A 24,287-nucleotide genomic window follows, 5' to 3' on the forward strand; every position below is an offset into this window, starting at 1 on the left:
TGGTTGTATCTTGGCCTCCCGCGTTGTTGGATGTTGATGCAAGGTTTCTGGTCTGACTGCAGGACTGTTTTGGTTTCTCAGTCTTCACCGGGATCTTCCGGCGTCTGTGCTCAGCCTCCGTGTGCTAGGGTTAGGACACAGACACCAGGCTCTGCAAGCCTGAAGAGCGAAGCTTCTGAGGCCCCAGCCTCTACAACGTGGCCTTTCCTCCCATCACTGGTGCCACCTGTGCAAGTGTCCTGCCTCATTCCGCACCTCACTGAGACGCTCAAGAGGCCCAGAAGCTGCGGTCCCTGCTGTGGGCACCTTTACATGAAAGAATAAAGTGCTTCTGGGAGGAAACGAGTTAAAAAATAATACAAGAAAGAGCAGGCTGAGGAGAGAGGACTGCAAATGGGCACATTAACACAAGGGCTCTTCCGGTTGGCCAGAAAAAGTTCATGTGTTTTCAGTACATCTTGTGGCCCTGGCCGGAACTCCATTCGTTAGGAATGCAGCTGAGTTCTTAAGCATCCCTGAGTAAAAGTAAGCGCCAAGGAACATTCAAGAAAAGAGTTATCAAGGTGAACACACACCTGTGTTCAGGAAGATATCTTTTCTCCAGACTTCTAGACATCTTACTGGGTGAGAGGAAAGGGCAATGAGGCAGAGATGTAGTTGAGAAGCAAGAAACACTATGTGAGGAATCTGAGGCCACTTGTGGGAGACACGGAGGTAAAGAACTTGAAGGTTCAAGGAAAGGAGAACTCTGGGACATCCATCCGTGCCATGGATTGTGTTGGCATTTCTGGAATGGCCTGGAAAGATGATCAACAAACTGAATACTCTTACCCTGAGAAAAAGCCTGAGATCAGAACAAGAAAGGTGCAAAGGAACCCTGGAGACACAGATGTTTCCATCAGAGCTCTTAATCAGAGGACTTCCCGGAGCGGGACCTCAAGAAGCAGGAAGCTACAGGAGACAGTTGCCTCAGCGCTGGGGTGGCAAGCAGCGGATCAGAAGCACACAGCTCATGAGCTGGAGAAACGTTGTCCCTGGAGTCTGAGGCAGTGACCTGTTGAAAACCTCGGGGCAGTGGAGAACCTTTGCGGAATCTGGCCGGACAGATCGCAGGGTTAGCTTTTCCTCTTGAGCCTAGGTTTGGCCAGACCCCCTCCCCCCGCCCCCCATCTGAGTCTAACTGCTTCCTGGGAGTCTTTGGAAAACCAGGCACAGGTAAGCACAGAGCAGAAGCCTGCCAAGTGCTGGCTTGGGGAGACCAGACTGCAGGCAGAAGCGACGGTTAAGACTCAGGAACAGTTCTGCTGGTTGGGTGAGAAAGCGAAAAGGACAGAACCTAGGACGCACATGGTAAAGATGAGGGGTGGGCGCCCACGGAGATGAAAGGGGGCTGCGGCGAGCGGCGACACGTGGGACAGGGAAGGCGCTAGGGAAGCAACCCCGGGCGCCAAGGTCTGGCCGGGAGTGCCTCGTGTGACCGCTGCGGCGGCTGGAACAGGTGAGCGTCTGGCGGGAGGGCGCGTGGTCCCCGCCCTTCCCCGAGGCATGCCGCGTCCTCCGGGCTCTCTCCAGTGCTAGGCTGTTGTACAGGTCCCCTTGGCCAGGGGTTTTGCAACTGGCAGCTGGATTTTTTTTCCCCTCCCCTGTCTCGGTCTCTCCTTCTTTTAGGTTGCTCCACCCCGCCCAGGATCAGGCTAGGGGGAACCGGCTCGGCTGCAGCTGCCAACCCGCGCCGAGTGCGCCTGCGAACTCCGCGCGCAGCCGCCTGCGTGCCGGGCGCTCTCAGCTCGCTGCTCCGGACACCGGGGCCTGCTCCCCGCAACCCTTCCCCACTTTTTACCCCTCTTTGCAATTACATGGCGTTTTAAGAATGCCGGAAAGATGGCGGTAGCTGCGGCGGCGGCAGCGGCAGCGGCTGGGCCGGCCGGTGGGGGAGCCGGCCGGGCTCAGCGGAGCGGGCTGCTGGAAGTTTTGGTGCGGGATCGCTGGCACAAAGTTCTGGTGAACTTGAGCGAAGACGCCCTGGTTCTGAGCTGCGAGGAGGGCGCTGCGGCGTACAACGGCATCGGGACTACCACCAATAATGGCTCGTTCTGCAGGGGCGCCGGGACCGGGCACCCAGGAGCGGGCGGCGCGCAACCCCCGGACTCGCCCTCCGGGGTCCGCACAGCCTTTACCGACCTACCCGAGCAGGTGCCCGAGTCTATCTCAAACCAGAAACGCGGGGTGAAAGTGCTGAAGCAGGAGCTGGGTGGCCTGGGCATCAGCATCAAGGGGGGCAAGGAGAACAAGATGCCTATCCTTATCAGCAAGATCTTCAAGGGGCTGGCGGCCGACCAGACCCAAGCCCTTTACGTGGGCGACGCCATCCTGTCCGTGAACGGAGCCGACTTGCGGGACGCCACCCACGACGAGGCGGTGCAGGCTCTGAAGCGTGCTGGCAAAGAAGTACTGCTGGAAGGTAAGGGGTTAACCGCCGGGCGGGCCGCAGGCACCTCTCTCTCGCCCCACTGCCCGCGCCTGGCCGCGCAAGCCACCTGGCTGTGTGGGTGCAGCCTGAAGGGTTCGGCAGTTCTTCCGAAGTGTGTGTGTGTGTGTGTGTGTGTGTGTGTGTGTGTGTGTGTGTGTGTGTGTGTGTGACAACTTTTACCCGTCCTGGGCAACTTGTCCCTCTTCACCCCTTCTAGGTACCAGAAAAGGTACATAGAAAGATACAGGAGCTGGGTAGTCTGGCTGAAAACTCCGCTTAATGGGAGGTGCTTCATTTTCGCCTGCAAGTCATCCAAGCGTAGTATGTGTAGAAGCTATACGAAGTGCAATGCACGTGGCAAAGCGGGTTCACTCAGTAGTCGCGATTCATGGTTTTCTACTGTGCAAAATTTCCCTCTCCAAAACCTGGACAAACCAGCTGACGGAATTGAATCAGGAAAGAGTCAAAGCTAATGAGCAATGTTTCAACGCCAAAATTCCCGTGCACCCTTCCCCATTTGCCGCCTGCAGTTTGGAGATCTCGGGGAGTTGTGCCAAGGGCTAGGAGATGTGTTGCAATTTTAGGCAGAAGTTCACTTCCCCTGTGGGTGTTTGGCCGGTCGGTCGAGATTCCACGCTCCTCTGGGTGCAGAGCTGGGTGAAATGGTTTTCCTGCCTACATTTTCTGAGAGGTGGAGACAAGATTGCTTTTGCAGGTTCCTCTGAGCGGGAGGAGTTTTACTCTCTCCTGAGGTCTGATTTCTGAGTGTGACTAGAGAAGTTGTTTCTGGAGCCTGTGCCCTTAAGGGTGAGAAATGAGCTGCAAGAGAGTAAATGGACCACACGTTTGCAGCTGTAGCTGCGACTTTCATTTGATACCTACTTCTCTTCTTAGCATTGAGCGCATACCTCTGCCAGCGCTAGCATCATGGAATTTGTCTATTTGGCCTCTTCTTTACCATATGGACTAAACAGTAGATTTGGGGAAACTGACTTTGCTGCTAACGCAGCTCCCTTGTGAGCAAGACAGAGGGCTTTTTTCCTCTCCCTTGTTTGTCCAGAGGAGCTTCGATATCTTTATTTTTAATTTAATTAGCACCCTGGATTCAGAAAGTGGAAGTCTGTTTGCTTTGGCTTGATGATTAACATAAGTAAACAACAAAAGTTTTTTTTTTTTTTTCTTACTAAACTGTGTGGTGTTTGTGTGAGAAGGGGCAGCTGGGATCTGCTAGGTGTAGTTTGGACTCTAAACTGCAGGGCGCCTGTGCTCAGACGGCAATACCGACTGTTAGTACTAGGGAAGGGTGCAAGAGCCTGGCCATTTCAGTTCTTCCTTAACTCCTTGGTTTCAGTTTAATCAAAATGACTTGGCAAAGAGTTAAAAAATCTCATTAAAAAAAAAGAAGGAAAGGAAAAAAAAAAGAGAGAATGTGACTCCCTGCAGTTGAAAATAAAAGAAACAAAAGACAAACAAAAATTGAGCAGTGTTGTTACTAGGGAAGCAACTGAAGAGTGAGCTGTGCAGAAATCTCTAGTAGGCAAACTTAGGCTGTTTTGTTGCAGGCAGGACCTCAGCGGCAGAGCCCGTGGCCTCCTGGGCGTGAACCACGCTCTGCCCAGTGCTGGAGGTCTCACCCCCTCCAGAGTTTTCTAAAATCTGCACAGGACAGACTCCTAGTACAAGCCAGCGTGTTGTTGCTGGGTCCTGGGGAAGCAGTCATACACTGTGAAGCTGAACATGACGATCTCCTCTTGCTCAGACTGGCCGAGTTCAGGGCCTCCAAAGGGACTTGTTAGGACTGCCTCAAGGGTTTCTGGAAAATCACACCCTTACTTCCTCATATTCAGGCATGCAGTGTGCATTCCGGACTTCTACATAGAAAAGGCTTTGGGAATGTCATCTAGTTGGACTAAGGGAGTTGCTTAAGGTAATTGTGGCAAATTTAGAACGTTTGCTTTCTGGCTTGTCTTGAGGAATTTGATGGAATACCCCAAACACCATTAACATTCCATGACATGCACCCCCTAGTGGAGAGCTCCTGCCTCTACCTGTGGAACATCAGGAAATGGAAAGATTTCCTTCCTTTTTTTTTTTTGAGATTTATTTTATTTATATTGGAAAGACAGATATACAGAGAGGAAGATTTTCTGTCCACTGATTCACTCCACAAGGGGCCAAGGGGCCACAATGGCCGGAGCTGCGCCAATCTAAAGCCATGAGCCAGTATCTGTATCTCCCACTCCGGTGCAGGGTCCCAAGGCCTTGGACCGTTCTTAACTGCCTTCCCAGATCACAAGCAGGGAGCTGGATGGGAAGTAGGACTGCAGGGATTAGAACCGGTGCCCCTATGGGATCCCAGCATGTGCAAGGCAAGGACTTTGCTGCTAGGCTACTGCGCCAGATCAAAAATGGAAACTTTCAACTTGGCCAATGTCAGCATCTTGGTCTTAGTTCTAATCACAGATTCGGCCAGAGAATTGTCTGAACCTCCCTGAGCCTCAGAACCTTCATCTGAAAAATGGGAACAAAAAATCCTATTAGAACTGCTTACTTTATAGGACTGCCTCTATGAACGAGTACCCAGATAAAAGGCCTGTGTTTCCTGTCGGCTGAGCGTATTTCTTTCTGCAGTTCGAGTGAAATGATGATGAAATTGCGTCGACTGCAGGAAAAGTCCTGTCTTCTTCCTCTATTGATTTTCATTTAATTTTTATTATAAAGGTGTAATTGTGAGATGTCATCCCTCTGGGACCACAAGAGTTAAACAGTGTCTTGGGAAAGAGAGTTGTAAAAATAGCTAACATTATGTATATCAGGCTTTTCTTACAGGTGCTCATGTGATATTTATTGTACTCCGGGAGACCAGGAATACTGCTGTTCCTTTTGCTGATTAGGAGATTAATGTTTGTAGATATTAGATTGTCCGCTTAAAGTCACATAGGTAGAAGCCTTCAAGATCCATCTGAATCAAGAGCTCAAATGTTTAACCTCTAGCTCTGAGCTTTGTTGGATGTGGATGGATCTGTGTGCCTGAGCCAGCTGAGATTACTAGGCTCAAGGCATTCTTCCCCGCCTCTCACATGTTCTGATGTGTTTAGGTCAGCCTTGAGCAGGAAAGAGTGATTGTGTGAACTATTTTGAAGGGTGAGACAGGAAGGAGGATACGGTCTCAAAAGCCTAGAGCACTACAGGTCTGGCTGTCAAAAGGAAGTGGCTGGTATGTTCCAACTCTACAGTGAGACCCATCGCCAACAAGGAGACAGAACTGTAATTCAAAACAATGCATAAACTCTGACAGCTGAGACATCGTTTAAGCAAACATTAATTCTAGTTAAGATCAGAAGTGTTCACACCATGAACTCATGTAGGCAGTTTATGAACAGAGAGGCTGAGTTCAGCCATATGCTGGACCACACAACACCATAGACACCGTTCACACAGGTGCTAGAGTAAAGGCTTGTGACGGTGCTGAGCAGGGCACAGGGACACAGACCTCCTTGGCAGCTTTGGGAAAGGGGAGGACTTTTAACTCTATAATTGAAAGAACTGATAATTGAAACATGTCAATATTTTTGTAACAGAATCTGCAAGAAAATGGATTTTTACATAATCTTGCAGAGGTTGCAATTTGCTGTTCTGGCGGTAGGCATATAATGACCATCCCTGGGCCCATCCACAAGGCCTCTGTTGGGACTGAACTGGAATAAATGGAACCTCAGAGGCATGCAGCAGTGTTGGCATGGATTCCACCTGGCACAGGTGCCCCCGACTCTGGTTCCCCAGGGATGCTTGGCCATTGAGGTCATCTCTAGCCTGACTTGCACAATCACATTCATTGTCTGGAACTGGAAGTGGGCATGGCAGAGCAAGAAGGTGGTTTGATTTGCTAGTATTAAATCTCGGGATGGGGAAAGAATTTGAACTTTCAAAAATCTTGCTTAGAATGTGCAAATTTGTGTTTGTGTGTATATGTGTGTGTGTGTGTGTGTGTGTGTGTATAGCCAAAGATTTAGAAATTGAAGTCTTGAAACAAGGGTTCTTTTTTCTGATAGTTTCACTTTCTTTTTTTTAAGCTGCTTCATCTTTTTTGGGCCTTTGTTTTTCTCTTTGAAAATCTGGGAAGGTGAGTTAAATGATCGCTGAATCTCATTCTGTTCTACCTTCTGAATTCAGACACCCTGGGCATTTTGAATCACAAATTTGTAGCACTCTGTTGCTGTGAAACAAACCTCCTAAATAATGTAGTCTAATTGTAGTAGAACATTTTTAAAAATCAATATAATTCCTTAACAGTAACATAAAGGGGGAAGTAAATGACTTAAGTGTTTTAATAGATTAATGTAGCGGTACCACTAACCAGAGGTTGGCACCTCCCCTCATCCAAGGGGTCCTTGAAATACTCCGTCAATGTCCACGCTGCCACCAGTCAAGGTGCTAACTTCCCCTCCTCAACTTTTCTGAGAGCCAATGCCTATGAGTGTTTCTCTTTAATTAATTTTATTTCGTTTTATTTTTGTATTTATTTTTTTATTATTGTAATTTAATGATATAGTTTCATAAGCCCTGGGATTTCCCTTCCTCCCTCCCCAAGTACCCCCTCCCCACTGAGTTCCCTGTGTTATTACTATAGTTCTTCATAAGCAGTGACATGCCCATCATTGCAGGCATGGACAATGGTAGTGTCCAGCATCCTATTGTCAAGATATAATTAACAGTCTTATTGGGAGCCCATCTTTGATCTGGAATTAGAGATGCATACTGCATTGTATCCTCATATCTGGATATAGTAGTCTCCATTACACAGTTACTATACATTCTCTTAAATGAAAAGTCACAATACAAAATCAACATCAGGAAGATAAATAGAAATTTATAACATCATGAAGTTAAATAACATGCCTGTGGATATGATAGTCTCCATTGCACAGTTAATGTGCATCCCCTTAAATGAAAAGCCGTAAAGCTACCTCGCTGCTTCGGAGTGCTAACCCTTTCACCTGCTCCTTTTGCATACTTGTGTGTAGTGACAACGGGCACTTGGATTGTGCCACACAGTTTAAGCACTTTATGTAGCTGAACTCATTGGACCCCATGCAATACACTGGTGTTCCCTGCATCCTTAGGAAACTGAGATGCAGAATTTAGGCTAGTTGCCAAATCCACACAGTGTGTAAGGGCTGACTCAGATGCAAGCACAGGCCTCCAAATTCTGATGTCTTATCTCCAGGAGAGCTAAGCATGGAGGGATGTGCTATCTCCAAATCGTTTTTAAAAGTGAAGCTCCAACTGAATGGAATGCTTTGTCCTATTGAGGCCCTTTACTTTCTTTTTTATTTAAAATTTTTTTATTTTATTGCATTTCATTTCATAGCATCGTTTGATAGGCTCTGATGTTCCCCCGTGCCCTCCCCCATAGTGGATTGCTCCACCTTATTGCAGTATTACAGTTCAAATCCAGTCTTGTTTCTTTCATTGCAAGCATGAGCCATGCATAGAGTCCAGCATCTTATTGTCAGGCTCAATTCAACAGTTTCTTGGGGAGACCAACCCTGGTCTGGAGACATAACTGGCTGAATATCGTTCCGACCAATTAAAAGCCATAACATAACATCAACAACGGCTTCCAACATTATGGTGTTAATTGACATTGTATTGAGTGACTGATATATTAGAAAATGCAAGTTCTTAACCACATCCTGTGGCTACTTCATTGACATTTCAATTTTAGTTTGTATACAACTGGCTTCTATCTACCTTAAACTGACTATAGGATACTATTCAGCTGTCTTGTGTCTATTTTCATTTTAGTATTTAGCAGATTATTGGGTTGAAGCATAATTTTTACTGAACTTGGCAAATTTTAGGATAGTCTAAACTGGCTTATAGCTTTAACAAGGCATATGTTACCAGTTGAGGCGCAGAATACTGCTAGGAGGGGTGTGCAGAGAAATCCTCCATACCCTAGTTAGGAGTAATTTATTTTTGTGTCCTACCTAGTAAGATATGTGTGAGTCCCCGCTGATCATTTCCTGTCTAGTTCTAAGCTTTCCTTGTTGTTCTGTCTATTCTAATTTTTGGTTGTTGTTTGTTTTGTTTTGTTTGGGGAGGTGCTCCAGGGCGACCCTGATGGTCATTGCAAGAGAGGGTGGGGATCCAGAATTGGAACTAAGTAAGGACCAGAGAAAGCTCCTCTCCCTAGTCCCAAAGGGAGTTTATTGTTCTTCTGTTTCTGTAGACCGCTTAGGGCTCCTGGTTGTTGTTCCGGTGACATTGGGCCCGGTGAGGAGGGATTTGAGGTCGTTTATTCCTTGCCTGGTGTATTAATTTGCTATTGCTGCTGTAAAACATGACCAGAAGCCCTTGTAAATTAAAGCAATAGAAGTGTGTTGTCTTACGGTGTTTTAAGTCAGGATTCCATGAGCAACACACAAACCAGCATGTCTGCCTTTCTGGAGGCCCCAAGAGAAAATGTTTCCTTGCTTTCATCAGAAGCTTGTTGGAATTTCCCATATACCTTGGCTCGTGGTTCTCTCCCATTCGGAAGGCCTGTAGTGGTAACTGAGTCTTTCTCATGTCAATCCAACTCCCACTTCTCTTCTTTCTCTTTTTTCCATTGTGTTGGTCACGCCCAACGTGAACCATGATCAGTTTTGTATTTTAAGGTTGGCCAGTTAGGAACCTTAATTCTGTCTTCAAACTTAGCTCTGCCGTTTTATTGTATAAGGGCATGTATTCATAGGATTCACAGGATGGCTGTGACGTGGGCGTTTTGCAGGAGGAAGTATTTAATGCCTACCAAACCAGAATGGCTGAACCTCTGTAAACACTCACTGCCTCTCTTTGCAGCAAAGTTTCTCACTCATTCATTTGCTTACTAATGTCACAGGGAGTTTGTTCTGTCTTCCATGTGCCACATACCACTAGGACATTGCCCGCAGCAAGTAACATTCCAGTGTCAGGTACAGGTAAGTGCTCTGCAAGTACCTATAGGAAAGAACAAAATAAGGACTCAGCCAGGTCATTAGGAGGGTGGTCTCCATGAAAGGAATATCTGGTCTGTTCTGGAACAGGGCTTTGGGAAGTGTCTCATAGCATCTCCTGAAAGTGTGTGTGCATTGGTGATGGACAGTTAACACTATGCTATGCTCTGCAGAGGAAAGGAATAAAGAAATATCTTTAAAGACCCAGGAAACACTTAGCATAGACAAATCTTGAAAGACAGTTAAAATATCAAAACCACTCCTGTAACTCCTTAGGAGTTATCTTCCCCACATCATGGTCTATAAGGCACCATGAAATGACTGTCCTCCATCCCCGGGTGCTGATGTAGTTTGACAGCAACGAACAGCCCCCATCCCCTCCTATCCTTTGGACATATGAGGACACAAACAAGCAACATGTGTCCCGCCCACCTTTATATCTGACCTTTCCCACCCTAATCGAAGACCCACATGGGTGTGCATCCCTCTCAATTGTGCAAATAATGCTAAAAAGAAAAGATTTTTGTATTAAAGAAAATTGATAACATGGGATCCAGACAAGGTTTTTTTTTAAGATTTATTTATTTTCGCTAGAAAGTCAGATATATTATGGAGAGGAAGAGACACAGAAAGATCTTCCGTCCGATGATTCACTCCTCAAGTGGCTGCAACTGCCAGTGCTAAACCTGTCCGAAGCCATGAGCTTATCCTGGGTCTCCCATGCAAGTGCAGAGTCCCAAGGCTTTGAGCTGTCCTCAACTGTTTTCCCAGGCCACAAGCAGGGAGCTGGATGGGAAGCAGGGCTGCTGGGACACAGACTAGCACCCATATGGGGCATGTGCAAGGCGAGAACTTGTAGCCACTAGACTACTACCCTGGGTCCCAGGCAGGATTACAATTATCTACTGATCATGCTTATTAGCATTGTTCTTCACTTTCACCACATTCTGTTGTTTGGGATCTACAAGTCTGAATATGTGATTGGGGAGACAAAACTGCTTCAATTTTTTAACATTTTTTTTTTAGCGTGTATATCAGCAGCAAAGTCAAGACTATATTCCTTCAGTGATGTGGTTGGTGTTTCTGCCGGGATGGGTTATGCTCCTCATGTTCAGCCATGCATCTTAGCAGTCACCCCATGGAGAATGTATTAAAAATAACTCACCGCACGGCTCCCTGTTTATGAAAAGCATCTAGCTGAAGCCACCAGTGGTTGGCTTGGTGAAGGAAAATTATTCTCCAGCAGCTTCTGGCCTACTAAGCGTTCTATTTCAAATGACACATTTCAAAGCAGTTAATGTTAAAGGAAAGCCAGAAGTCCCTGTGCATTTATGTCTAATGTTTTATATACCAAACCTCATTACCCACTTCACTGGCCCTGATCTATAATAATGCTTGCCTTTAGCTTCTGCCTGCAGAGTGAGGCTTAAGAGAAAATATATTATTACCCACCACGAAATCAATGTCCTAACAGACAGACAAACGAGTCTCTCTCTCAGAGCAGGAACCCCAAATGGGAAAGTTCATGACTCATTCTGATGCTAATGAACATTAAAAACTATGACCAGTGTTTTAATTCAGGATTTTATAACTGCTGCTTCTCCTGTGGTTGGGCTCATCTTTCCGAACATATGGAAAAGTAGGGAAAGATGGAGCTAAAGGGGGTGGGTTGCTGAGTATTGTTGCTTTGACGCATCCAGTCATTCGCCTTGCTGATCAACCTGCCATTCGCTCTCATCATAGTGTCTTCTCAAAGCAGCCTAGTGCAGTGCTTGAAAGGATGACAGATTTACCTCGGGATGAAATTCTCATCCCACATCTTTCTAGCTGTGTGGGTTCGTATAAGATCTTTAAGCCCAAGTCTCAATTTCTTAATCAATAAAGAAAAATTCCTCTTGGTGGGCTGGCTGTGAAGGGTTCTGTGATTACGTTTGTAAAGACGTTAGCTCATTTCCTAGAACATAGTAAGCAGTAAATATTAACTAGAAAATATGTCACATTTCATGTTTAGTTAGAGATGCTTAACTCATATAAGATAATGATTACTTGTAAAGTCTTTTGGAGAAACAGAATAAATTGGGATTCTTTGTATTAAGAAACTGGATGATTTGCTGGTTATCCAAGCATTAGCTTGTTTTGTATGAATGAGAGGTACACTCAGGTAGGGTCCATTTCAGGCATGGATTTTAGTAGCATCAGATGGTTTTCATCAGCCAGACAACAGGATAGGCTGCTGTTAATTCTGGTGGGCAAATATGAAATCTACATTAAAATTCAGGTTATTCAGAAGCATAGCAGAAAAATATTTTGTAAAGGGAAAAGTCAACATATAAGAATTTAATGTACAGAGCAAAATTTAAGGTTCTTTGCAAGAAAAAAAAACATTCTGGTAACCACAGGAGAATGAAGTTTGTTGTTGTTGTTTTCTTTTTAATGATGTGTTTATTTGAAAGCCAGAGCTGAGATGGAGGGAGAGACAGACTGAGTGAGATCTTTCACCCCCTGGTTCATTCCCCAAATGGCTCGCCAGTGTTGAACCAGGAGCCAAGAACTCTATCCAAGCCTCCCAGGTGGGCAACAGGGACTCAGGCACCTGGGCTTTCTCCCACTGCCTTCTTAGGTGTGTTAGCAGGGAGCTGGATGGGAATTGAATACAAGTGGAATCAATGCTCAAATGACTTGCTAGTTTCACAGGTGGTAGTTTAGCTTGATGTACTCCACACTGCTCCCAAGTGTGGAAGTTTCTTTAACTAAAAGTTTATATAGAACTTATGAAATGAGTGTTATACTTCAGCTTTTCAGTTCTATTTATTGAACTTCACAGGCTCCAAGAGACCATCCAATGAGTGGTATTTCGTTGCTTGTGTACTTTTATGAAAGAAACAAAATCTACTATTTGGAAACTAGTGGAATGACTGCTTAAAGTTGGGGCATCACAGGGCTGTGTCTTCAGGTGCAGGGAGACAGGACAATGGAAAAACTTGACATCTTGAATTTGGTATTAGCAGAAAGAATAAACAGTATCTCTCCTAATAATTTGAATTGCAAGTCAACATAATAAATATTAGCCCTAAATTCACAATGCTAATGTGAGCTTAAAATAATGTTTTGGCAGGTAATTTAATTCCAGAGGTCTCTCAGGTTAGAAGGCCCCTGGGTGAGTGATGAGAGCAGTTGTGAATATGCCCTGGAAGAGCTCAGCATTTGTCCCTGGCTCTGATGCTATGGAGGAACCAGCAATTTTAAGGCACATTCTCAAGGCAGGGATGATAAAATATGAAAGGACACAGTGCAGTTTGAATAGATGGAATATGGTGTGCAAAAATGACATAAGACTATTAAGAGAATGAATTTTTCTGTTCATATTTGTAGGGGAACTTAGTACACTGAAGTACAAATCTGTGTAGGAATGAGATGAAACTTCTGCACTTCTCAAAATTGACCTGAGGGGAGACAAATATAGAGCAATAAATTACATTTGGGAAAATTTTGTGAGGTAATAACAGCAAATTAGAATGGAGTAAATCCTGTTACACAACTTATGCAATGACCAGGGAAGAAGGTATTTGGAATATGTAAAGCCAAAAAAGTTCTTTACAGAAGTAATTTATGTAGTGAAGTTACATAAGCTAAGAGAAACTTAAAATATAAATAATTATTTGGCAATTTGAGGCCTTGCATCTCAAATACATTAATCTGAAACATTCTTTGATCTGCAATAAAAATCAACATTAATTAATTTTTTTGTCAGTGGTCCTGTTTCTTTCTCTGCTTTCTGCTTCATTTTTGGAATTTTTCTAAGTCAAAATAGTGAAGTCATAACATTCCTTTGCTTAATTGCTCTCAGAAACCCTGCTGCCTACAATATGAAATTGTGTATTCTCTTTAATTTGTCTTATAATGTTAAAATATATATTCTAATGTGTGTCAATATTATAATTTGTTTTAACTTCTAAATTAATACACCTGTACTGATACTCCTCAATAAATCAGTTCTACTCATTATTGACTAAATCAGTCTGTATTGATAAAACAATATTTTGCAGTCAGAAATATTCTGTAATTATCTGTCCTGGAGTTATTGCTTCTCTTTCTTCCATTTGAGGTCTATATTGTGTGTAATTTTTTTTCTCACTTGGAAACAGACTCAGAGTTCCAGGACTAGTTTACTTTTTTCCCAAATGCTCATACATGTCAAAGAACCCGCGCATGTGTTTGCCTTGCTTGGCGCTCTGAAGCTCTGGCTCTCTGTACTGGCCTGTTCCTGCCCCGGTGCGTGACCATCTTCCTCAGGCCGCCCTCGGCTCCCTCCTGTTCTGTCCACTCTTGGTATATGCTCCCATATTTTGCAGGAACACATTTTCTAGGAGCTTCCTGAGAAACACGTTTGGGAGGGCAGTATCTGAAAACATTTTTATGCCCTATGGATTAATACTTTGAGTATGATCTCCTAACAGAGCTGTCATGTTCCTTTAGCATTATCCAGAATTGCTGGAAAGAAATGTCATTTTATTTTCCTCTTTTTTGATGTGTACCTGTTTCTTCTTTTTAGAAGCTTCTATAACTTCTGAAAATGATTTGTTAATTTGAAAAGCAGAGTTACAGAGACAATGAGATAGAGATCTTCCACTCTCTGGTTCAGTCCTCAAACGGCCAGAGCTGTGCCAGACTGAAGCTATGAGCAGAAACTCCAAGCCTCCCATGTGCATGTCGGTGCCCATGTACTCAGGGCATGATCCATAGCTTTTCCAGGCAATTTTGTAGGGAGCTGGACTGGAAGTGGAGCAACCAAGCCCCACACTACTGCCCATTTAGGATGCCAGCATCATGGGAAGCAGCTTAAACCACTGTGCTACAGCTCCCAGGCCCATGACTTCCTTTCTTAGTATTGATGTTCTAAGTTGTGTATAATGATATGCTTTGATGTAGGACTGCTGTTAATAATTTTTACTAAATATCTGATGGACACAAACTAGCAAAATCAGGTGTGTAGGGGTGACATGGATGCATAGGGTGCTGCAATTAATTTCTGAGAGTACCATGAAAAAGTTTAAAATCCCGGGGAAAGTATTAACCTGAGTTTCAACATTGCTAAGTGCCTTCAAGGATGTAATATTTTTGATAAGCTAGATTTTCTGTGGTAACCTAAATGAGGGTGGCAGTGCCCACTGAAAGGCAGCATTTGAAAAATGTAATTTACAGCAGTTGTTAAATGTTTAGGACGTAAATGCCTATTCTGTTTTTCTGGGGGCACAACTGCCTAATAAACAGAATTGTTAGATATTTTAGAGGCCTAAAGATGCTGGGAAAAAATTGCCTGGCACATGAAGGGCACTAGTTGGCATGAAAGAGTCATTTGGATATTGGATCTCCTTTACCGATTACCTAATAGACAGTTTCGTTGTGGTCTTGGTTTCTTTGTTTCAGTTGCCTCTCTTTTTATTCTTGTTTTTCTGAAGAATTACTGCATTTTTATCTATAACACTCATGTTGATTTTTCATTTCCACTGCCATACAAGCCTCTTTCTTATTTTGATTGTTTCTTTTATAATATAATATCTTCTTGTTGTTTTGTGGATATAATATCTTTGTCTCTGAGCACGTTAATAGTCTTCTTTGCTGTTCTTGTTTTTTGGAAATATTTATTTTATTTTTACTTAACAAGCAGAATTACAAAGAGAAGGAATGAGAGAGGGAGAGGGAGAGAGATCTTTGATTTGCTGGTTTACCTGGTTCACTCCCCAGATGGCCTCAATGGCTGAAACTGAGCCAATCTCAAACCAGGAGCCTCTTTCTAGATTTTCCAAGTGCTGCAAGGGCCCAAGGACTTGAGCCACCCTCCACTTCTTTCCTAGGCCATAAGCAGGGAACTGGACTTGAATTGGAGCAGCCTATGAAATAGTACCCATATAGCGTGCTGGTGCCACAAGTGGAAGTTTAAACTACTACACCATGGACACTGGCCTCAACAGTGTTTATGAAGATTTTTTGTTTGTACCAATAATGACTCAAGTGTCTCCAGGTTCTTTTCTGTTTTATTTATGAATCCGCCTTACCTGTCTGATAATTTCTAACATAGATTTCAAGATTTTATTCCATGCTGCTGTGCTCTTAGAAGCCGAACCTGAGATAAGAATGGAAGTGCTAGACGTGTATCTGTGCAGTTGGGACAGCCGTGGGTGTCTTCTGGAGGTGTGGCAGTTAAGATGCTGCTTGCCACGTGTATCCTATCTTAGTGCCTGAGTTTGAATCCTGTTTTCACTTCTGGTTTCAATTTCCTGCAAATGTGCACCCTGGGAGGCAGCAGATGCTGGCTCTGGTTGCTGGATCCCTGCCACCTGTGCAAGAGAGCAAGAGCTGGACTGAGGCCCCAGTTCCTGTCTTCAGCCTGTCCCAACCCTGGCAGCTGCAGCTGTTCTGGGAGTAAACCAGCATATGGGAGAAATTCTCTTCCTTCCAAATAAATAAAATCAACAAATGTTAAAGGAATTTGGGGCTGTACTGTGAAGTTACACTAGTACGAGAGTGGGAACGTGAGACATGAAGAGCATGATCTTCAGCTCCGATGTGACTTGCTGAGGCCTTGTAGGGCTGAGCAGGTGCTGGGCAAGACATGAGGAAACTGCATAGAACTTGAACTCTGCATCCATCAGTTCATTAAGGGTTGCTTCTAGGTCATTAACTCTACAAGACTTCCAGCTGATATGGCCGTGTTAGAGTACTCCCAAGGAAAAGACGCCCTCGGGGTCCGAGAACCACAGGTATTCTCTCTTCGCAGTCTTTGTCCATGGAGTTGAATGCAGAGGAGCCAAATATGTTAACTGGAGGCTCTGTCAGAAGCACATTTGCTAATCTCACAGTGTTCGGAGGAACTCATGATGGAGGATGTATCGGATGTACCTCATATACATTTTCATCTCGAATCTTTTGTCAACAGCTGGTTCAGACATTGCTGAAATTTGGTGTGCTGTCTTTGGGAAGCCTTGCCAGGTAATACATTGGGTCAACTACAACAGATTTTTTAAATTTCTTTGATTTTGTGGCTAGCATAGTCTTAAAGATCCAGTTGAAAGCTCACTGCAAAGTTCCTGTAAGTATGTATCAGTTGATGAGCTGTACTAAGAGAAAGTGTTGTATCATCAGCATTTCTCAGCCTCTATGCCTTGGTCGGTGTTTTGGACCAGATCATTATTGTAGGGGATTGTTCTTTGTACCGTAAATTTGTGCTGTGTTCCTGACCTCTATGCACTCTCCCCCCTCGCTGTAATAAACACAAGTGTGTATAGACTCTGCCTCAAGGGAGAACAACATTTTCAGTTGATAGACACTGAAATGGTTATCAGACTTGAGTGTACCTTGGAAATGTCTGGGAATCCTAAAACATAAACTCTCAAGGTGGATTCCTTCCCCCAAGAGACTTTGTTTTTAATTAATCTGGTATTAAAATATGTGAACTCCCCTAGATGATTCAGTGTATCATAAAGAATGAAAACTCGTGGTCATTCACTGAAAAAAAAAAATAGTGAGAGACTGAGTGAAAGAAAGCCAGGAGTGATGAGTTCTGTGCTGAAATCAATGGACCAATAACCACTTCAATGATCTGGTGTAAGTGCAGCTTCAGCTGCTTGTCATATGCCAGGGATCATCTTTCGCTTTTGCCTGGAGTCTCAGTTTGCTTTGGAGCAAGCTGAAGACCTTAACCACAAGCTTCTCTTTTGATGGTGCTTTTCTTGTTTGTTACAACAAGGCAACCATTGAGTCGCAGGTAGAATCGGAACAAAGTGGAAAAACTTGCTTTGTGACCTTCTGCAGTCCTCTCGCCTATCCAGACCTTGTTTTTCTTGCTGGCAACTTGCAGATAGTAACTGAACTTAAGTGGCATAACTGATGTGAGAATTAAATGCAGAAGTTTGAGCAGTATCTAGCTTGGGGAATTCAGAACTAATGCCTGCGATTGTGACCTATTTGATTTTTCCAACGTAGTGCAAGCGCTTGACAAGGGATCAGGCATGTTGCACCTGAAGACTTCAGTGAACTGAATTGATTTGCCCCATTGGCAACTGTTTGTTGGTTATAAGCTATACTCTTAACACAGCAGGATTGGTGCTAGATTAAAAAACAACAGGTCTCATTAGTGAGATGAACTGACCAGAAAATAATGTATGTGGCTTTGGGTCAACCATAGGCCTTTGTTAAAACAATCCCTAGTTTAAAAAAAAAAAACATAAAAATTCAAATTGAATTTCATAATTTTCAAGTAGTTTAAACATTTCAAAATTATAGCTAGGTACATTTTATTTTAACTTGGAATGTTTCACTGCATTGACATTTCTCATTGTGCCAGAAAATGTACTCTTCTCAGATTTATCTTTACTTCAGTTGGGAAATGACAGGCGATCATGTTTCTCATATGGTGTTCTTATCAAACTGTATTTATCAAGGGAGAAAATGAAAGAACCTTCTATAGCTATTCCAAGCACAGCATCGAGTTGTGTGTCCCTTTTTTTCAAAGAAAGACTCTTATAAGTGATTTATAAAATTTCATCTTTGGCCACTTTAGCTTTATAGATGTACACTTCATATACATCTATATGTATGTGTATATAATGTAAAACAATGGATATATATATATACACTTGAGAAAAATTGAACGTTTCCTTGAAACCCAGCCTGCACAGGACAAGCACCTCACACTGTGTGTCTACTTTCCTGCATTACTACAAAGAGTAAGTGAGAGGAGAATCTAGAAAGTTGAAACAGTAAAGAATATTTTTGTTGTATAACCAAGGTCTAGTGTGATACAGAAGAATTCCTCCATGTCTGCCACCACTCACTTCCACACTGTGTCAAAACAGCATGCATGCCACACGTAATGGGTTAAATGCTCCTCTTTTACCTCTGTATTGCAATAGACTCACAAGGCAGCTGTCAGGCGCTATGAGCTTTCTATTGCCCATGCATTTTGGGTTTTCATATCCAGGCCTATTTTACTGATTCTGGTTTTTCTTCTTTGGTCTTTCTGGATTTCCATAGTTTGCTCCTGTTACAAGTTGAATGTACCCTCTTAATATTCCTGTGCTGATCATAAGCCCCAGAAACTCAAAATGTGACTTTACTTGGGAATAGTTATTGTGGATGTAATTCGCTAAAATGAACTCATACTGGTGTAGAATGAGTCCCTAAGTCAGCGTTTGAAAGAAGGGAGCATTTGATACACAGGCAGAGGGACATGCACATACAAGTGGGGTCAAAGTAATACGTCTACAGCCCAAGGAATCACAGATTACCAGATAGCATGAGAAGCCAGGAGAGGGACGCTGAACACATGTCTCATTCTTGTCCCTCAGAAGGAACCGACCTGGCTTACACCTTGATGTTGGACTTCAGCCTCCAACTGCAAAAACCATAATTCTTTCTGTTTGAGATGCGCTGCTTGTGAAGTAACACACTCAGTGTAGGAAATTTTAGAAAACAACGAATAAGGATGTAGCAAGAAGTCTATGGAGTGGGAGACAGTAAGTCTAGTAGGATATACTTGCTGTTTGTTGAATGTATAATGGTGCCACTGGACTTTATTATAACTTCAACTGAATTCCTTGTCTTTAGCTGTGTGGTCAGCACAGAAAGAGCTGGGTAGTGACAAATATTGTTTCAGTTGATTCGTGTTTATGAAATAGATGTGCATGGGTCTCTGTTACTATGTGTGCAACACTTAAAATTTGTTATCATGTGTGTTTGCCTTAGTGTGGTACCTTACCCAGCCTTTCCATTACTGCAGAGAAATCTGAGGTAGCTGAGTTATAGATAGAAGCATCTTTTTAGTTTTGCTGAAGGATGTTTCAGGGTCTCAATAGCATAGTAGACTTCAGCTCTCTTCAGAGACCCATTCACGGTCAATGACAAAGCATGGACAGAGCACAAATCTTGTAGCCAGCCAGGAAGCAAAACGCATCATTCCATATCAAGGTTTTGCTTTTTGTTTGCTGTTTTTGTTTTAACAACAGTCTCCCAAGGACTCAAGAGGTCACAGAACTATTACCAGCAATCTCAGGGTCTCTCGCCAGGCCCTGTCACAGGTAGGTCCCACCACCTCCCCAATAGCACCGGAAACTAAGCCTTGGGGAACTTTGAATAAAAACTTGATCTTTGTGCAGCTGGACTCACATGTGGGTGTCAGTGAGAGTCCTGGCCCTTCCAGTTTTGATGTGCCAGTGGTCCTGGTAAAGTAGTGATGATGTGGACACCTACCCCCCCAAGAGAGACCCAAATGGAGTTCTTGGCTTCTGGCTTTGGTCTGGCCCAGCTTTGGCTGCAGCTGCTATTTGAAGAGTGAACCAGTGGATGGATCTTGCTAACTCTCCTTTCAAATAAGTAAAAGTTTCAATTGAATTCGAACTCTTCCTGCAATTGCCTTGATAGGGCCAGATGAAATTGTTTCATGGGCCTTATATAGCCCCTCCCCCAGACTGTATGTTTCCCAAACAAACATATTCAGTGAATGAATGGCTTTCTCTAAGTAACCCAAAACTTAACAGAGAATGTTTTAGTTAATTAACTTGAAATAAAAGAGGGATTTTCCCTCTAAGTCCTCTATGCAAGTATATGAAAAAAATGTGGGCCAGAGAAGGCTTAGAAAAGAAAAGGTGATTTTGTCAAAGATGCCCAGCATTCTAGCTCAGTGAGGAGCATCAGGCTTCTGGAGATTTATGATCGTAAGGAGTTCTTTAAGTGTTTCCAGCTTGTGGTGAATAATCAGCAAGTTAACCTTTTTCTGAATTATTTACTTATGTATTTATTTGGAAAGCAGAGTAATAGGGAAGGCAAAAATGTAGGGTAAGAGGGATGGAGAAATGGAGGAGGAAAGAGAGAGTAGGAGAGAGATACCTTCCCAGTGCTTGTTTGCTTGCCAGAAGCCTGCATGACCTGACTTACCCACATTGAAACCAAGAGCCAGAGGCTTCACCTGCATCTCTCATGTGGGTGGCATGAAACTAAGAATCGGAGCTCTCATCTGCTGCCTCCCTGACTCATTAGCAATAAGGTCAACCAGAAGCAGGTGGAGCGGCCTAGCCTTGAATTAGGTTCCCTGATAAGGGATGTGGGCATCTCAACTGACATTTTAAGCTGCTGTGCCACACGCCTGCCCTATTTAAGCATCCTCATACTGAATATGTCAGTTCCTTCCTCATTCCTTCAGCTTGACTCCTAAGGAGAGTGGGAACCAAGCAGAAGGAGAACTTTATCTCCTGCCCCTCACCTTACTATTGTTATAACTAAACCTATTGCAGAATTTTTGCCTTCTTCAGCATAAAAATATATCACAATTGACCTATATTAAAAATCAGTTGAAGCGCTTATTCTTCATTGAGAAAGACACTATGAGTTAATCATATCTCTTCAAGTTCTTTCACGTGCTTCAAATAAACAACAGTATGAAGACTTAAAAATAATGTAGCAATGTGTTTTTTGGAAGCAACATTCAAATTCAAATTAATTCTTTGGTTGTTAATGTGTTCCAGAATTTTGTAAATAGGAGTTTTAAAATCATCTTTAAAAAATCTATGCTTGACTAGTTATAACAAGGTAAGGATTGCAATTAACTTCTAGAATCCAACCATGCAACTCTTCATACTTTTTGTTTGGAGAAGCCCGGGACACTAAAGTTGGTGACCTAGATTTGGTCACTTCAGTGGAACACTCAACAGATCGTATCCTGATGGATTAAATTTGAGAACAGCGTTTTTTTCCATTGGCGGCCTGTGTCTTGTCTCTTGGATCCCAACTTGCTTATCTTTTCAGCGGGACAATTGGAAATGGTTATCCCAATGGCTACAGAAAAATCCACAGGGAGGTTACTGTATTTCATGTTTCAGAAAACTCTCTTTTGAAGGTGATAACAGTATTTCTTAATCACTATGCTGTTGGGCAAGCACAGGTGTGTTGCCTATCTTTAAATCATTCTTTCCTTAGGACATAATGTTGTTCTTTGAAAGTATTTGGCTCTTTTTTCTATCTCTTTCCTCCCACCCACACCTTATGCCAAAGAAGGCGTTTCCCAGACCGATTTTCAGCACCCAACAAGGTGTTCTTTCAAACTCCTGAGTAATGATTTTTAACTCATTCTCCCCCAGTAGCATGACCAATTTTATGATGTGTATTTCATGTTCACTTCAGGCCTGCAGAGAGTAAGTGTTATCAAAACACTGGACTCCCCCATGCGTGCCATCTACTGAAAGAAACAGTCTTATTGAGGGGTGGGGGGAGTTTCCTCCGCTTCTCTTGGAGACTGCTTTGCTTTAGAGTCAGGAAGCACCATGGTACAACAGACCATTCTACGCTAGCAATGCAAAGAGTGGGTTTTGGAATTGTGCACGTCAGTTACACTGGAAGAATGAGTCATGATGCGGAAGCACAAGACTTCTTGATGTGAATCTGGAACTCTGAAATGAGCTACCTTTTCATGTTAATTGCAGGATAAATCTTCAAACCTCCAGTTAGCCTTCACAGTGAACTAACGTTTCAGGCTCAACCAACTTTTCAAGTTCTCCCATAGATCTTGAAAGGCTTCTGCCTACCTTCGGCAGTCGTACAAAACAGGACTTGCCACAGGATGTGGCCAGAAGCAGGTAGTTAGTTTATATTTGGATAAAAATTAATGAATGAGTACAAATGCAAATATCTCTTTATCTACTTCTACTTTTTTTCCCAAGACCATTTATTTATTTTCTGTTTGTTTTATGACACCGTTTAATAGGCACTGGCGTCTCCCTCCCCCTCCCCCAATTCCCCTCCCTTCCCCCTTCCCCACTCTTCGCCCCTCCATTCTTACAATGGTTATCTTTTGTGAATTTTCACAAGCCCATCATGTGCCATTGAGGTGTCTCCCACCAATGTAGGAGATTATCAGCTGTCTCACTGCGTCCATCCTTGTACTTCACGCATGAGAACATACTTCTTTCTATTCCCACATATGAACATATTAAGTTCCACTACACTTCCCTTATGCATCCCTTTGACTGCAGTCCACTACAGGGAAAAAAGCAAGAAAAAGAACATAAAAGAAAAAAATAGTGAACCTTCACCCGCATGAGGTTGACAAACATACAATAAAAGCATCAGTGTGACACTGTGGTGGTGAAGAGTGTCCAGGATCTTCACAAGGGAATAGATGCCAGTATGTGTCCCGTGTGGCACTGATGAGACTATGATAACAGCATTTTATAAGCATTCTACACCAAGAATACTGTAATTCCAAATTCAGGTGGGTGAGAAGGACTGGTGGATATGGCTGGGTCACGCGTCTCTTCTTTGTTTAGATGCAAAAAAAAAAAAAAAAGGCATCTAGATGAACAAGGCCAGACACTGATTCAGCAGAATTCTGAGCAGACCGTGGGAGCAGGGGCCATGGATATGCCCTCCACATGGTGAAGTAGCTTGTAGATCAGAGTTCACTGGGATATAGTTGGGGTCCAGGCACCTGGAAAGCACAGCGAAGAACAAGGAATCTGCTGCTTTCTTGCCTTGGCTCTTGAGATTAGACAGAGGTTGAACAGCAGTGGTCAGAGGTAGAAAGGGTTCTGAAGGGTCACAGAGTGGTTTTTCCAGCCCTTGGTCAGGGCAAGTAAGAGGAGCGAGTATTTGGGAAAAGAGAAGGTGATATTTTTTTCCACTAGAAAGCATGATTTATTCTATGTTTTGATTATGGGTGTTAATATAACTTACTTTTTCTCCGTATCTCATTATGATTATACAATTGCTTATTGAATATGCAAGACCAAATCCAAATGTAGCATTGCTTTTGTTTTAAATAATGCATTCCAGTTCTAAGTAGCAGTATTACAGATTTGAGGAAAGCAGCTAACTTTCAGAGTGGGATTTGCTTGAGATTGTTGAAGTGAAAAGAGAGTGAATGAAATGAGTTCATGAAAATAAACAAAATGAGAAGCAGGCATCATTGGAAGACTGTCAGCTTCATTTAATTCATATGATTTATTCTCATGAGGAATATTCACCATTCTCCATTAGTTTGCTGGCAAAATTTGCGATCAAAATTAACCCAGCAGCAAGCCTCCAGGTTAATGTTTATTTACAAATTATAAAAAAAAATATTGATCAGACATACATGATAGTTTCACTTTTATAGTTTCTGGGAAGAGACACACATGTCCTTGTTGAAAAGATCTGGACATGAATGTTGACCGGAAATCAAAGGCAAACCTGTTTCACTTGTTTTTCTTTCTGATTAAAAGCAAAAGGCAAATATCACAGTCAAATAAAAAAGTAAATTGGTTTTTAATTTTTTATGTGTTTTCTCACTTTGAAGTGTGCAGACTTCACTGACCAGCACAGGTATAACTACGAAGACCTCTTAAAATATGACACATCTATTAGAAGGCTGACCATTTTTTTTTAAATTTTTATTTTCCATGATATTGTGCCATAGGCTCAGGAACTTGTTCTGAGGGTTGAACATTTCAATGTATCCATTTGGTGGGCGCTTTCACTTTACTGCACTCTGTTATAGAACATTTGCTATGCTTATTACGTGCAATCTATATCTCGCAATTTTAATAAGGGTAGGAATATGTATTCATTTTTGTCTGCATTTTAAACTGTTATTTCTTCCCTAATCTGGAAGCATCCTAGACTATGTATTCTTTTGAAAGAGATTATGCCATCATTCACAGACTCCATTTTATTTAATAGAGGATTTAAAAATAGACATACGTGAAGTGAACTTACCTGATAAATCTTGTGTTACAATTTAACTTTCAGTGGGAAAACTTTTCCTAGAAAAAAAGAGAATCTTCAGTACATTTTGTAAATATTTAAAGGAA

The 24,287-nt window shown here is 42.9% G+C and overlaps 1 protein-coding gene across 2 annotated transcripts in view; it reads left to right on the top strand.

Annotated features, from left to right (window-relative positions):
- The first annotated feature begins 975 nt into the window (after positions 1-975).
- Positions 976-24,287, top strand: part of SNTB1 (syntrophin beta 1) — a 229,638-nt gene continuing 206,326 nt past the window's right edge. For both annotated transcript variants that reach the window (XM_040979364.1, XM_040979363.1), the window contains exon 1: positions 976-2,461. In XM_040979364.1, coding sequence (XP_040835298.1) covers positions 1,882-2,461 — 580 coding nt within the window. In that variant the 5' untranslated portion in view covers positions 976-1,881. The remainder of the gene's footprint in view (positions 2,462-24,287) is intronic.

This window comes from Ochotona curzoniae, unplaced genomic scaffold (genome assembly GCF_017591425.1).
Source record: "Ochotona curzoniae isolate NIBS_2020 unplaced genomic scaffold, NIBS_Ocur_1.0 contig_3190, whole genome shotgun sequence".
Classification (NCBI taxonomy): Eukaryota; Metazoa; Chordata; class Mammalia; order Lagomorpha; family Ochotonidae; genus Ochotona; species Ochotona curzoniae.